The 14,921-nt window shown below is 43.3% G+C and overlaps 1 protein-coding gene across 1 annotated transcript in view; it reads left to right on the top strand.

Annotated features, from left to right (window-relative positions):
* Positions 1–13,084, top strand: part of B4GALT1 (beta-1,4-galactosyltransferase 1) — a 71,211-nt gene extending 58,127 nt beyond the window's left edge. Inside the window, exons 5-8 of the mRNA XM_038769497.1 lie at positions 2,698–2,885; positions 7,965–8,087; positions 11,077–11,181; positions 11,846–13,084. Of these exons, the coding sequence (XP_038625425.1) occupies positions 2,698–2,885; positions 7,965–8,087; positions 11,077–11,181; positions 11,846–11,978 (549 nt within the window). The 3' untranslated portion in view covers positions 11,979–13,084. The remainder of the gene's footprint in view (positions 1–2,697; positions 2,886–7,964; positions 8,088–11,076; positions 11,182–11,845) is intronic.
* Positions 13,085–14,921: the final 1,837 nt, after the last annotated feature.

Raw genomic sequence — 14,921 nt, 5'->3', positions numbered from 1 at the left:
AGCGCTTAGTACAGTTCTCTGCACACAGTAAGCACTCAATAAATATGAATAAATGAATGAATGAACCCAGGTCCTCTGACTCCCAGACTCATGCTGTTTCCACTAAGCCATGCTGCTTCCCTCTTCCAGTATTCTTCTGCCACAACTGCCATCACTCCACTGCAGCACTTCCCCATCATGGATAACTCACTTAACTTCTCTAAGCCTCAATTCCTCATGTGTTTCTTTCCCACCCTCTTCTTTATTGTAAACTAATAAAAAAAAAAGTTCTATACCAACTCACTTGGTAATGGAGAATTTAAATCCTAGCAATTGAAAGTTCTGTCGGTGTCCTTGAAGTTGCCACAAATTATACTTCAGAAAAGCCATATTTCAGATAACTGTCTTGAGTCTAACCAGTCAAAACTTGCCCTCCCATCTAACAAAAACCCACTTTAAAAAGTCTCATTTCCTCTGCCCTTTCTCATCCTTCACACAGCCCAAACTCTTAACAGTTTTTTTTGTTTTTTGTTTGTTTTTTCAATCGTATTTGTTAAGCATTTACTGTGTGACAGGCACTGTTCTAAGCACTGGGTGTTTGGGAGCCTGGTAGTGTCAGAGGTAATTCTGGGATATTCTGTATAGCAAAAGGGTGCCATCATTTTAAAATGCTGTTTTCATTTTGAAGGCACTGGGTTTTGTTTTTTGTTTTTTTCATGGAGTATTTTGTTAGAGATCACTTTTATTTGTCCCTCTGTCATTTGGGGAGGTAAATATTGGTGAGTGGCGCATACTCTAATTTTTAAGAAGAAATGACAAATGGAAACTTGGAGCAAAGGAAAAAATATGCAAATCCGGCACTTAGTCTGGCCCTTTCTAACCCCTTCACATTTGCAAATACACAGCAGATGAAGCAGTTGTCCCTGTTGAAGTGGCCTCTTTACACCCTCTCTTTTAATGTACCATCTGTCTGGAAAGTTCAGTGATATATTCTAATAAGTGATGTACAGTTTCACTGTAATTTGATGACTGTGCAAAGTTTGTTGCTCACATCATTCTTGAGAGCCAGTTATACTGGGGCCGGGGGCGGTGGTCATGAGAGTATTCACTGTGGTTTAGATAAATTGCAATTCAGCTGTCTAATGAAAAGGCTAAATATGAAGACCACTGGATACGTGCGGCATTTTCATTTGTATATCATGGAAACATGGCTAGTCCAGAGAGCGTGGGAAATTTCCAGGGGTAGGGGTCAAAAATATAGATCGAGAATATGAAAGCAATTTTGATAGCTATGTGACTTGTTCAAATAGTAACAGCCACGTTCTTCTCTGTTCACCGTTATCAACTTGAGGGGAGGGAAGAATGGGTCTGTTTATTGTTGTACTGTACTCTCCCAAGCGTTTAGTACAGTGCTGTGCACACAGTAAGTGCTCAATAAATGATTGAATGAATTTACTTCCTCTTAGGCAATGACTACAACCCACAAATCTGCTCCCCTTTGCTTCCTGTGGCTGAAAATTTTGCTTAGGTGTCACAGAGATGCTGCTACGGTGTGTTTCTCTGTAGTAATAATAATAGTGGTATTTGTTAAGTGCTTACTGTGTGCCAGGCACTGTTCTAAGCCCTGGGGTAGATACAAGGTAATCAATCTGTGACCCACTTGGGGCTCACAGTCTTAATCCTCGTTTTTCAGATGAGGGAACTGAGGCACAGAAAAGTGGTGACTTGCCCGAGGTCACACAGCAGAGGTGTGGCAGAGAGGATCAGAACCCACGACCTTCTGACTCCCAGGCCCATTAAGACATGCTGCCTGTATAAATCGGAGGGGCAGGTTCCGCATCACTGGCAGATGTGCATAACCGCAGCAACTCTTGTTGACTTGCTGTGCAGCTCGTGCCTACATGCTTTCGTGCCTACGTGCTTTACTGGTTTGGCAGCACCCTTATCCCCGAGGGACCAGCCCGGAGAGAAGTGTGGCACCCGGCCCTGGCTGTCTTTTACTTGCTGCCACCTCTCACCACCACCCACGATCCTCAAAATACGGGCTTCCTGTTCAGAATAAAGAAAATCTGGATCCGTGGCCCTCGACCATCTTGCCTTTTTGGTTTGCGGCCTTTCGGTTCCGTGAGGCTTGGCCACCCCTGGCGTGGCTTAGTGGAGTCAGAAGAACCTGGGCTCTAATACCAGCTCTGCCACATGTCTGCTGTGTGACCTTGGGCAAGTCACTTAATTTATCTGGGCTTCAGTTACTTCATCTGTAAAATGGGGACTAAGAGTGTGAATCCCATGTGGAACAGGGATTGTGTCCAACTGATGAACTTGTATCTACCCCTGCACTTAGAACAGTGTTTGGCACATAGTAAGCACGTAACAAGTACTTTTATTATTATTATTATTATTATGATATACAAAATGGAGGGTGAACATGCATCTCAGGACTCCTGCTCGCTGAGGCTCCCTGCGCTGCTGACCAAATGAGTTTGATTTAAAATGTGGGCTTTAGAAAAATGCATTTGCAAGTAATTTTTTAAGAATTACCTCTGTGACCGATACCCTTTGTCTTAGGTATATGTGCTAACTTATGTTGAATGGGCAAGTAGGAGGGAAATCATTACTGTGGGAAGATGTCCAGGTTTTAACAGTCAGAAAGCCAGATCTCTGCGTAAACACTTGTGTTGAGAGAAAGGCCTCCTGCCTTATTTGTTTATTTTAATCTAGGATGGAGAAGAAACCTTTAACCGGGCTAAACTTCTGAATGTAGGCTTTCAAGAAGCCTTGAAAGACTATGACTACGGCTGCTTTGTATTTAGTGATGTCGACCTGATTCCAATGGATGATCGAAACACCTACAAGTGCTACAGCCAGCCAAGGCATCTGTCTGTATCAATGGATAAGTTTGGATTTAGGTAAGTGCTCAAGCGGATAAAACCACTAAATAACCTGCAAAGATACAGCTGGTAGATGCAGAGCATGTTGAGGTTTTAAAGAATCAGTTCCGTAAATCCAATAGCACACAGTCTTCGCATTTCAGGCAAGGATTTGGGGTGGGGCGGGGGGACAACTCATTCCTAATTGAAATTTGGTAGACCTATAGGTCTTAAACCAAAAGCACATAGTACAGTGTTTTGCACACAATAAGCGCTCAATAAGTACGACTGAATGAAAAGGAGACCCTTTAACTGTGGGTGTCCCACAGGACTCTGCTCTGGAAGGCCCTTTCAGTTGTAAGCCCTTTGAGGGCAAGGACTACATCTTATTTCTGTGGTAAATGCCTAAGCCTCTAGTACGGTGCTGTAAGCATACAGTAAATGGTTGATGTTCAGGAGAAGGAAGTCCAAAGTCTGACGTGAAAACCAAAACTACAAAAGAGGAAGTTAATGTCTTGCCTTTGGATTGCATTTTTTGTGGTGGTTCTTGCTTTAGCACCAGAAGAAATGACCTAAAATTTAGAAGACATGATCTTTTAAAGTACCCTAAACAACGACGTCTCCCACTGCTTCCCCGCCTGAGTGAAAGCAGTCCCACTAGTTGGTGCGGAGGCAGGGCTGTGTGTGATCGAAACACCAAACGATGTTTCTCGGGAGATATAGTTCATCCCCTGGGCCTTGAGGAGATATTAGACTATTTAGAGTCTATTTGGTCCTTAGTTTGTTAATGAAGAAAATGGCCCAGGCCTCCTCCAAAATCCGTCTTGGGATTGGAACTAAATTCATTTGCGCTTCTGATGGTGAGCTTGGCCATCCATAACAGAAGCTTGTTGTGGGCAGGGAATGTGTCTGTCTATTGTTATATTTTACTCTCCCAAGGGCTTAGTACAGTGCTCTGCACACAGTAAGTGCTCAGTAAATAATAAAAATGGCATTTGTTAAGCGCTTACTATGTGTTGTCTGTCTCCCCCTTGTAGACTGTGAGCCCACTGTTGGGGAGGGACCGTCTCTATATGTTGCCGACTTGTACTTCCCAAGTGCTTAGTACAGTGCCCTGCACACAGTAAGCACTCAGTAAATACGATTGAATGAATGAGTGATGGCCTTTAAAACGCTTTGGAGGAATAAGCAGCTAGATTTGGCAGACAGACTGAATAACGAGGGTTGAAAGAGAGAGGAGTTAAAAGATAACACCACCACTGCAGGCCTGAGAGATGGAGAGGATAGTTTTTGTTGTGATGGAAAAATTCAGCAGACGGGAAGTTGAGGAGTTCCATTTGGAACATACTGAGCTTGAGGTCCTGGCGGGACAGCCGTGTGGAGATGTCCTTCCTAGTGGTAGGAAGAAACGCCACAGTGTAGAGAAGAAAAGTGGTGAGAAATAGCAAAAGAGATTTGGGAGTCATCCACGTGGTGGTTTTAATTGCCCTGAGAGTGGATGAGCCTCCCCAAGGGTGGGAGTGTAGATTGCGAATAGAAGGGGACCTGTATTTAGGGATTAGGCAAGTAGAGGAAGAGTTGGGGAAAAAAAGACCGAGAAGCATCGGACAGAGAAGTAAAAGGAGAACTGGGACAACACTGTCTCAGTAAAACCAAGCTCAGTTAGTGCTTGCAGGAGAAGAGCACGGCCCACAGTTTCGAGGGTGATTTGAACCACCAGCGCCCCGAGACAATGCAGTAGCAAGCAATTCCTAGCTGACAAGGGTGACTGTGAGGTGGGGGTGGTAAAGTACAGGCCATGTAACCCTTGGGACAGCGTAGGTTTAGAGCTTTAGAAGGAGAGCTCTGGGCCCTAAAAATAGAGGTTAACTATACCCGAATAGTTTTGCTTTGCTTTTCTTCTTACCCCCTGGCTTGACAAGTGTAATTACTACTCAGTCATTTTTTTTTCAGTGAAAAGCAGCCCTCACTGTGAACATTGAAATATTATGAAAAGTGTGCTAAAGGCTGACCACAAGGATAAGTACACTTCAAAGTAAGAGGCAATGGGATCCAGTGAACTGATCTCTGAATTAGAAGCCAGGAGAACTAAACTAGGTATTAGGAGTAAATTCTGCCATGCCATTTAACAATGTTGGGCAAAAGTCTTCATTTTGATGCTTTTCCCCAAACTACTGTAATAATAATAATTCTTGTATTTAAGCGCTTACTGTGTGCCAGACACTGTACTAAGTGCTGGAGTGGATACAAGCAAATCAGATTGGACACAGTCCCTGTCCCACATGGGGCTCACAGTGTAAATCCCCATTTTACAGCTGAGGGAACTGAGGCATGGAGAAGTGACTTGCCCAAGGTCACAGCAGACAAGTGGAGGAGCCAGGATTAGCATCCACAACCTCCTGACTCCCAGACTCGTGCTCTATCCACGACGCCAGGCTGTAAGAACCCATTGATCCAAAATGCTTAGGATCCAGGCCAGTTCAGAAGCCAGATGATTCTGGAAAAATGAGTTTTCTATTTTTATCCCGAGGTTATCTACAAAGCAGTTGGGCTAAATCTGGGGCACCTACTGCTCTAGCAAGGCAGCTACGAAGCCTAGAATGTGGCCAGGGAAAAAGTCATGTGAAATTTAGTACAGTGTTGGACCATATAAGTTAGATGCAGAGTCTCCAAATATACCGTGACCTGGTTGGTATTTGACAGCTTTACTTGTCTGGAGTTCCTATAATATAGTTGTAGGGCATGTAACTTTGTAAACAATACCTTTGATTAATCATATCTTCCTAACCATAGGAATGAGATCACTTCTTTTAAAATGATGCCGTTCTTATTCCAATCAATAAATGCCACTTCATCTCAAGTTGTGCTAACCATTGATTGGACGGAAATTAATGGCTTGAGTAGAATTCAAAGATAGTACCATAATTGATATTTTTGGATACAAAGTTGTATATCGTTTCCACCACTAGCAGAAAGCTTTTCACTCTCGCCACTCACTTTCTTATGGTATTAAATACGGTAGAGTGGCAAAAGCACCAACAAAGTACAGCAAAGTTGAAGCACAGGCTGGTAAGCGTAGCAAATTCATTCATTCAATCGTATTTATTGAGTGTTTACTGTGTGCACAACACTGTACTAAGAGCTTGGGAAGTACAAGTTGGAAACATATAGAGACAGTCCCTACCCAACAATGGGCTCACAGTCTAGAAGGGGGAGACAGACAACAAAACAAAACATGCGGACAAGTGTCAAGTCATCAGAATAAATAGAAATAAAGCTAGATGCACGTCATTAACAAAATAAATAGAATAGTAAATATGTACAAGTAAAATACAAGCAAATACAACACTTTGCCCAATAGCTATGAGTGTAATCGTTTCCTCCTGTACCAAATTGACTTGAACTACTTTGTGAGTTGTGTTAGACCAGAACAAACTCTGTTGTGAGAAAAGCATTCCCTGATTGTTCCATTGTACTCTCTCCAAATTGTGAACCGAAGACACGAGTTATCGTAGAACTTGACAGTACTCAGGACTGTGGGGCTGGTCCTGCTTCAGTAATTCAGCAGCCCAAAATGGGGGTGCAATTTGCCCTCTTCTCCTCCTTCCCTTAGAGAAGCAGCATGGCTTCTCTAGAGAAAGAGCCCGGGCTTGAGAGTCAGAGGTCATGGGTTAAAATCCCAGCTCCGCCAACTGTCAGCTGTGTGACTTTGGGCAACTCACTTAACTTCTCTGTGCCTCAGTTACTTCATCTGTAAAATGGGGATTAAGACCGTGAGCCCCACATGGGACAACCTGATCACTTTGTATCCTCCCCAGCGCTTAGAACAGTGCTTTGCACATAATAAGCACTTAACAAATGCCATCATCATTATTATTATTTCTCCCTCCCCCCCGTTTTGTATGACATCATTATGTCACACTCCACAAGCCCATAGTGAAATGACATCAGATGCAGCATTTTGCAAAAGGGCAGTTAATAATAATTGTTATATTTGTTAAGTGTTTACTATGTGCCAGGCAGTATACTAAGCACTCGGGTGCATACAAGCAAATCGGGTTGGACACAGTCCTCCCTGTCCCCCATGGGGCTCACAGTCTCAATCCCCATTTCCCAGATGAGATAACTGAGGCCCAGAGAAGTGAAGTGACTTGCCCAAGGTCACACAGCAGACAAGTGTTGGAGCCAGGTTTAGAACCCATGACCTTCTGACTCCCAGGCCCGTGTTCTATCCGCTACTGTATGCTGATAGTTCTCAGCTTGCTTCCCCTGCTGTGTTGCAACCGCCACCAGGTAGATCCTTGCTCTAGAGCAACTGTCCCCACTCAGAATTGGTCCAGACCACTGGCTAGGGCTGGAGGGTGATAGGGGTTGGGAGTTGGGGGGGGGGTGGCTCCTCCCACTCCCAAATTGGCTCTGGAGTTGGCAACTGGGGTGAGTTTGGCCCCGTGTCTGCCTAAGTCATCAGCATGTACAGGTGACCGCTCCGGAGCGGAACAAGAACAGGATCTGCCAACCGCGGCCGGGATCGTGGTTACTGCAGAAGCAACAACTGCCTCATAAGTCCTGCTGCCAGGCGCATGTCATGGCAGTGTTGAGGCTAGCCAAAGACTTGCAGTCTTTGCAGTCCTGGGACACCCCCAGAATCACAAGGTGGGTCTCTGTCCCTTCCCATCCCCCTCACCATGCCGCCCTTCAACAGAGCACCTCGCTCAGCTTGGCTCCAAGATCCCGACTCCAGCCTCTTGGGAAAGGCCTAGTGCCCAGCTACCCTTGAAAAGGGTCTGCTTCGCTGTTCCCTGCTGTACACACCCTGAGGTGATTGCCTCCCTCACTTACCACCTGAAATCACAGCTGGCCACATCAGAAATCAAAGAACACCACCCAAACTGGTTGTTGAAAGGTAGGGCATAGACTTGTCTTTCAACATTTGGTTCAGAGAGTAACGTGTAAGCGGTTGGTTTTCCACAGACAGCTTTTCATCACGTTACCCTGCCATCAGGTTTGTAAAGTGAGTTGAGATCCTCAGAAGAAAGGCACAAATCTTTATACGATTAAAATGTTAGTTTTTGACTTGCCAACTGTATAATATTTATTTTTTCATTTTTGTTCCTTCAGACTACCTTATAATCAGTATTTTGGAGGTGTGTCCGCTTTAAGCAAAGAACAATTCCATAAGATCAATGGATTCCCTAATAATTATTGGGGATGGGGAGGTGAAGACGATGACATTTATAACAGGTAAATATTCACTCCAGTGCTACTTGTAAATCCATCATTTTAATGAAAAATTTTTCTCTTTAGAAGTGTTCTCTGAGCTTTCATAATCTCCCTTCTCAATTTGCTTCCAAATCTTGAACTCTCAATAGCCTTGTCATCCCAAGAGGAACATTTTTTTAATTGAAATGAGCTGAATTTCCATAATGTGGAAACAATTTCCCAAAATTTTTCTTAACATGTGTACTAATCACCAGTCATTTGTATTTACCCAATAGTCCTGCCCTCTTAGCTTTAGTTTTAATCTAATGATGAAAATATAATTGTCTGTCACTAGTCAGTTGCAATGTCTTCTTAGCAGAAAATTGTAATTTCTTCACAGAAGCTGAGAAGAGTTAGTTTTGGTACTATTCGGTTAGCTTGCTTTTCCAATCTCCAAATAGCTTAGTAGCAAAAGAAATGTACAAAATTGCCTATGAAAAGTTTATGGTTCATAATTTCTTCAGAATCTCATTTTGAACTTGATATTGAATAATAGTTGTGAAATGAATAACTTCCAGGAGCTCCACAAATTTTAAATTTATGAGTATTCACTTGGTTGTCTGGAGGGGTTGTTTTGGGACTTTTTTTATAGAGCTAACATTTTCTACAGAGGGAAGGGAGGAAATAAGTGGAAGGCTTTTTTTCTTTGAAACCTTAGTGTTAGTCGAATCAGAACTTGGAGCTGATTGTAGAACTATTATCAAATTTGGAGAGCTAACAGTATGTAGGTCAGTCTCTTAGGGGACAAGATGGGGTTCTGTTCTTCACTCCGTAGCAGACATAGGCAGTCTATTATTATTAGATCAATCATATTTATTGAGCGCTTATTGTGTGCAGAGCACTGTACTAAGCACTTGGGAAGTACAAGATCTATTAAGCACTTACAATGTGTCAAGCACTGTTCTAGTCCCTGGGGTAGATACAAGTTATTCCGGTCAGACACAGGCTCTGTTTCACATGGGGTCAGAGTCTGAGGGAAAGCAGTCTTTGCTTTCATGCCCCATTTTCCCTCCTGCAGAATGAAGTTACTAGAATTCCCCAACCCTCGGGTAGCATTGCAGAAATGTGCAGGATCCTAATCTCAACATAATTAATGCCATTTCTGGGTCAAACTAGTAGTTCAACCAGCCCAACACCCTGTCTCCAATGTTTGATGGTTGTCCTCTGTGACCCTAATTTTTCTCTCTTAACAGTGCTTCATGGGCCTGTTGTCTGTAAATCTTTCTAAACTCTTGAACATCCTAAAATCTCACCTATGATAGTTCTGACTCTACCTGCTAAAACCATTATTCATTTCTTGTCTGTGAATTTATCCAAACCCTTCTTGAAACTATTACTACTTTCCACCTACACATTTCCTGTGGAAAAGGATTCCATCTGCTTATTGTATGAAAAAGTCGTTTTGTTTTTTGAACCTTCCTCCTTCAGGTTCCAGGTTGTGAACCTTGTCCTGGAGGGCTGGGATTTGGTGAACAACTCTGTGTGTGTCCTGTCCACACCCTTCACATGTTTGTGAACTTCAATCCACCCTCTTTCCAGACAGGAGAATCTGAATCTTTTCAGATTAAAGTCTCATGGAAGCCACTCCATCTGCCGATCAGCTCTATTCTGTCCTTCAGGTGTGAGGGGGCCTGGGAGGCCTTAAATGAAAATCAGGGTGACCGGGAGTTGTTTCCAAGTCACGCCTGTCCTATAGAGAGAATCGGGAAGCTTTGGCATCTCTTCAGCCCAAATGGAATTAAACAGCAAGCTTTCAAATGAAGCTGGAAATTAAGTGTGTAGAATGGGGGAAGAAGAGTTCCGCTCTGCAGCACAGCTTCTTTCCCAGTTGTGAATCTTTGCTGGAAGGAGCTAGGGAGCAGAGTCGGGTGAAAGTGGGTAGGGACCGTCTCTATATATTGCCAACTTGTACTTCACAAGTGCTTAGTACAGTGCTCTGCACACAGTAAGCGCTCAATAAATACGAATGAATGAATGAAAGGAACTGAATCAATCAGAGTGGGAATGGAAACTTTGAAATGATACTTTAATCTTCCCCCCAAAGACTACGCTTCGAATTACCTGGTAGCTTTCACCTTCTATGGGTCCCACTCCAAGGCTGTATTGATTAAAATATTTCTAGCCAATCCCTACTTTGGCTCAGTGCATATTGCACCCTCCTGCCAACTACAAACGGCCTTCAATCCATACTTCACGCTGCTGCCTAGATTGTCTTTGTCCAGAAACGCTCTGGGCATGTTACTCCCCTCCTCAAAAATCTCCAGTGGCTACCAATCAACCTACGCATCAGGCAGAAACTCCTCACCCTCAGCTTCAAGGCTCTCCATCACCTCGCCCCCTCCTGCCTCACCTCGCCCCCTCCTACCTCACCTCCCTTCTCTCCTTCTGCAGCCCAGCCCGCACCCTCCACTCCTCTGCCGCTAATCTCCTCACTGTGCCTCGTTCTCGCCTGTCCCCCCGTCAACCCCCGGCCCACATCATCCCCCTGGCCTGGAATGACCTCCCTCCCCACATCCGCCAAGCTAGCTCTCTTCCTCCCTTCAAGGCCCTACTGAGAGCTCACCTCCTCCAGGAGGCCTTCCCAGACTGAGCCCCCTCCTTCCTCTCCCCCTCATCCTCCTCTCCACCCCCCCACCTTACCTCCTTCCCTTCCCCACAGCACCTGTATATATGTGTATATGTTTGTACGTATTTATTACTCTATTTTACTTGTACATATCTATTCTATTTTATTTTGTTAATATGTTTTGTTCTCTGTCTCCCCCTTCTAGACTGTGAGCCCACTGTTGGGTAGGGACCATCTCTATATGTTGCCAACTTGTACTTCCCAAGCGCTTAGTACAGTGCTCTGCACACAGTAAGCACTCAATAAATGATTGAATGAATGAATGAAGTTGGAGTAAAGCAGTGTGTGAGGGGATGTTTTTAAATACAGATTTGAAGTGACTTTACATGTGTTTTACTTTTGCAGATTAATTTTTAGGGGCATGACTATATCTCGCCCTGATGCTGTTATCGGAAAATGTCGAATGATCCGCCATTCAAGGGACCAAAAAAATGAACCCAACCCACAGAGGTTTGTGTTTTAATAATAATAATTTTGGTACTTCTGTGCTTACTATCTGCCAAGCACTGTACTAAGTGCTGGGGTAGAGACAAGATAATCACAGTCTAAGTTGGAGCAAGAACAGGTATTTAATCCCCATTTCACAGATGAGGGAACTGAGGCACAAAGAAGTTGTGACTTTGCCTGAGGTCACTCAGCAGGTCCGTGGGGGAACTGGGTTTAGAACCCAGGTCCTCTGACTCCCAGAAGCATGTTTTTTTTTTTTCCACTAGGCCACAGAGCTTTGTTCAAAATTCTTTTTTCTAGGCAGATTGTGACAGTGTTCTAAACAGGGTATATTACTAGTACAATATCTTAGATTTCATGGGGATTCTAGGATATTTTCCCCTAATTCAAGCATAAGGAATATAAGTTGCTTTGACAGTGCCAGTTCAATCCAAACATATAGCGACTGTGTAATCTGGCATTCTTGTAGTAACAAGAGATGAGTCCTGCATCTCTTCCTGATTCTCTGACTCAGCTGGAGATCAGGGTTACCTAGATCAAGAAAGCTTTCCCTCCAATTCTCACAAGGACCAATTAGAGGATCAATTAGAGGCTAATGTGTAGGAGAGAGTAACTGTCCAATCTGTTCGTTGGGTTTGATTTGACACACTAATTTTTGTGTTTGCAGGTTTAACAGAATTTCACACACCAGGGACACCATGAACTCTGATGGTTTGAACTCACTTTCATACAGAGTGGTGGAAATTAAAAAATACCCCTTGTACACCAAAATCACAGTGGATATTGGGTCACCAAGATAGCATTTCATGGGGTGCAATAAAACACTGGAAAATAATCAAGGACCACAGTTTCCTCTGTTTGCAAAATTGTGCTGGGATTTCCCCCACCCCCTCACCCCCCCGATTTCTCTTGCAAAGTGAACAAGAAGGCATCGTTTAATTGTTCAAAGGCCTTTCCAAATTACTAGGAAGAGTGGGACTTTTCATCCTCGGTTTGCCTCTACACACAATTTTCTAGCTTTATGTCAACTTTAGAGATTGTAAATGAGTTGTATTTATTTTGGTCTTGTTGGCAAGTACCACATATAGTCCTCTGCAGCGCACCCCAGGATGTTAATAGATGTATGAAACTGAAGACAGATGCTCTCAAATTACAGTAAATTAATGTTTAGTTCCCAATGGTAATCTGCCAAATGTTAATATAGGTAAAAAGAATACTGCTTTAAATTTGTTGCTATGGCTCACTTTATGAAGGACTGGAAAATGCTGCTAAAATTGGTTTACAAGTTTACAGTTTGGATAATTTTTTTTTCATGGAGGCAATATCATTGTGCGTAGTGGTGTTTGTCTTTGACTATTTTGTCTTCTAACAACCAAAATGTCTACCGTGTCCAAACATTTTCTTTATGTCCACATATTTGATCAAAAATCTTCCTCAAATGCTGCAGTTGTATTTTTATTGCTCTGGAGAGAAGATTCAGAAGTCTAGCACTGGCATTTCACCTTACCAAAGTTTTAAACGTGAGAAGAGTATTCTATAGCAAAAGTCAAAAGTGTTGGGTGCCGGATCATTCATCAGTAAAATAAATATTCTGTCTCCAGCTATCTTATTTCTGAATGTAAAGGTGTTTTCTGGTTTTATAGCAATTTGCAGTTGTTCAAGGACAAAGCAGATTGTAACTGTGAGTTAAAGTGATTGCTTTTGATTCAAATTTACCTAAATACTTAGTATTCTGTAAATCATGAAAACTATTTTTCTGGCAGTGCTGTACTTGAATTTACTATTTTTATTGTGATATTTTAAATATATTGGGGAGGGAAAGTTGTTTTTTGAAAAAAAAAATGTATTTGAAAGCTGTATACTCTATGGTAAATGCCCTTAACAGGTAAGACTTAAAAAACCACCTTCTAATGCTCAAAGCCTTTAAACGCTTCACTATGTAGATGCCATTGTATTTTAGTTGCCCCTGCACATGTGATGAAATCTTTCTGTGTGCTTTGGTACTAACAGGACATCCGAGATCAACTCCATCTGACTTAAACCCTTGCTCTAGGGACCTTGAGACACTAGCAAAATATCTGATGACTTCAGGAATTCCTCTATAAAGGGGAGAAAGTATCATCTCGGGCCCCCTGCTACCACACAGCATATCAGGGAAATGAGACCAAAAACTGCCCATCTTCTCCCTTCAACTTGGGCAATATAAAATGACGGGGCAGGGGGGCGGGGAATGTTCTCTCTCACCACCAGGACTAGTAGCCCTCCTGACCAAAAATGGTGCTACCCTACATTGTCTCTTCCCCCCCTCCCCCAACCCTAGCACCCCCCTCCCCCAACCCTAGCACCCCCCTCAACCAAGTCTTGAATGTGTCCTTAAGTCAGCATAATGGAAAGCTAGCTATGCAGTTTTTCTTTTGTTGTACCTGGAGAGCTGCAGTCAGATGTGCTTGGGCCCCTTTTAATTCTTATCTTGTCTTATGCTGTGGCGTTATCTCTGCCCCATAGCGACTCCATGGACTCATCTCTCCTGGAACGCCCCACCTCCATCTGCAGTCGTTCTGGTAGGGTATCCATAGAGTTTTGATAAAAATACAGAAGTGGTTTATCTTTCCCTTCTGCGCAGTAAACTTAAGTGTCCACCCTCGACTCTCTCCCGTGCCGCTGCTATCCAGCACAGGTGAGTTTTGCTTTCCACTCTCTAGCTGCTGCCCAAGCTAGGAATGGAATGAGTAGGCCTCTGCTTGACTCTCCCTCTCCTTCCCATAACCGATAGAGTACTGGAAACTCTCCAGGTGTGATCCTGAGAGGGCCCCTTTAATTCTAGGGACAACCTATTTTTTCTTTTTTTCTATAAGCTCAGCAGTATCTCTCCCTGTGATAGAGATGCCGATCACCAGCAGCTGTTTTACTGCCTGTGATCGTCCTTACTCGGCTGGTCTTGCCAATGCGTCTGAGTGAGGTGCTCCCCCAGATTTCCCTTTGATTTGTACATCTGCATTTGAGCTTGGCTCAGATTGCATAGGCCTAGGACAGCACCTACCAGAAGCAGAGTCCAATTGAAAGTGCTGGTGTTACAGGTGGCTGAAAAGAAGGGGAAACTAGGGAACTAAAACCACCATGTACCATTTAGGTAAAAAAATGACTGCTATTGCACTTTTTATTACACTGAACTGAGTGGGTACAGAAACACTAGTCAGAGCAACTGTCCTTGCTCTCGTGGGTGGGTGGGAGATGGGGGAAAGAATTCAGGCTGGTGCCTTACATAGTTTCTCACATGTGCCTTTATCATTTTGAGTGTCTTGATTTACTTTTTTTAAGAAGAAACAATTTTGTGTATAAAAGCTGTTTTCCACTGCTTTAAAAGCTATGCAACAAGATTACTCTTCAGGCTCTCTTTCTTCTGTGATGACAATGCTATCAAAACAGGGAACTATTACAGCAGAAATACAGCCCAGGAGAGAGGACTATTAACTACAAAGCTTAAAAATGAATAATCTCTCCCTTTGGGCAAGGTCATTGCTGGGTTAGTTTGCCTATGTGCCTTTAAAGGAGGGGGTATGGACCCAAATAACAACCTTTCATGTTGCTTGCTCAGTTTTCCAAGCAACATTTTTATTAAATGACGTTCCTTAGGTAGGTGTTTTCTTCATTGTAAATTTGAACACTTTTGGTCTCATTAAGTATGTCGATCACTACCTGCCCCAGAGGAGAAAAATTACCTTTCCTCTCCTCCCCAACTTGCT

The sequence above is a fragment of the Tachyglossus aculeatus genome, chromosome X4, assembly GCF_015852505.1.
Source record: "Tachyglossus aculeatus isolate mTacAcu1 chromosome X4, mTacAcu1.pri, whole genome shotgun sequence".
Classification (NCBI taxonomy): Eukaryota; Metazoa; Chordata; class Mammalia; order Monotremata; family Tachyglossidae; genus Tachyglossus; species Tachyglossus aculeatus.
The sequence above is the reverse complement of the archived record's forward strand: the minus strand, read 5'-3'. Positions and strand labels throughout refer to the sequence as shown.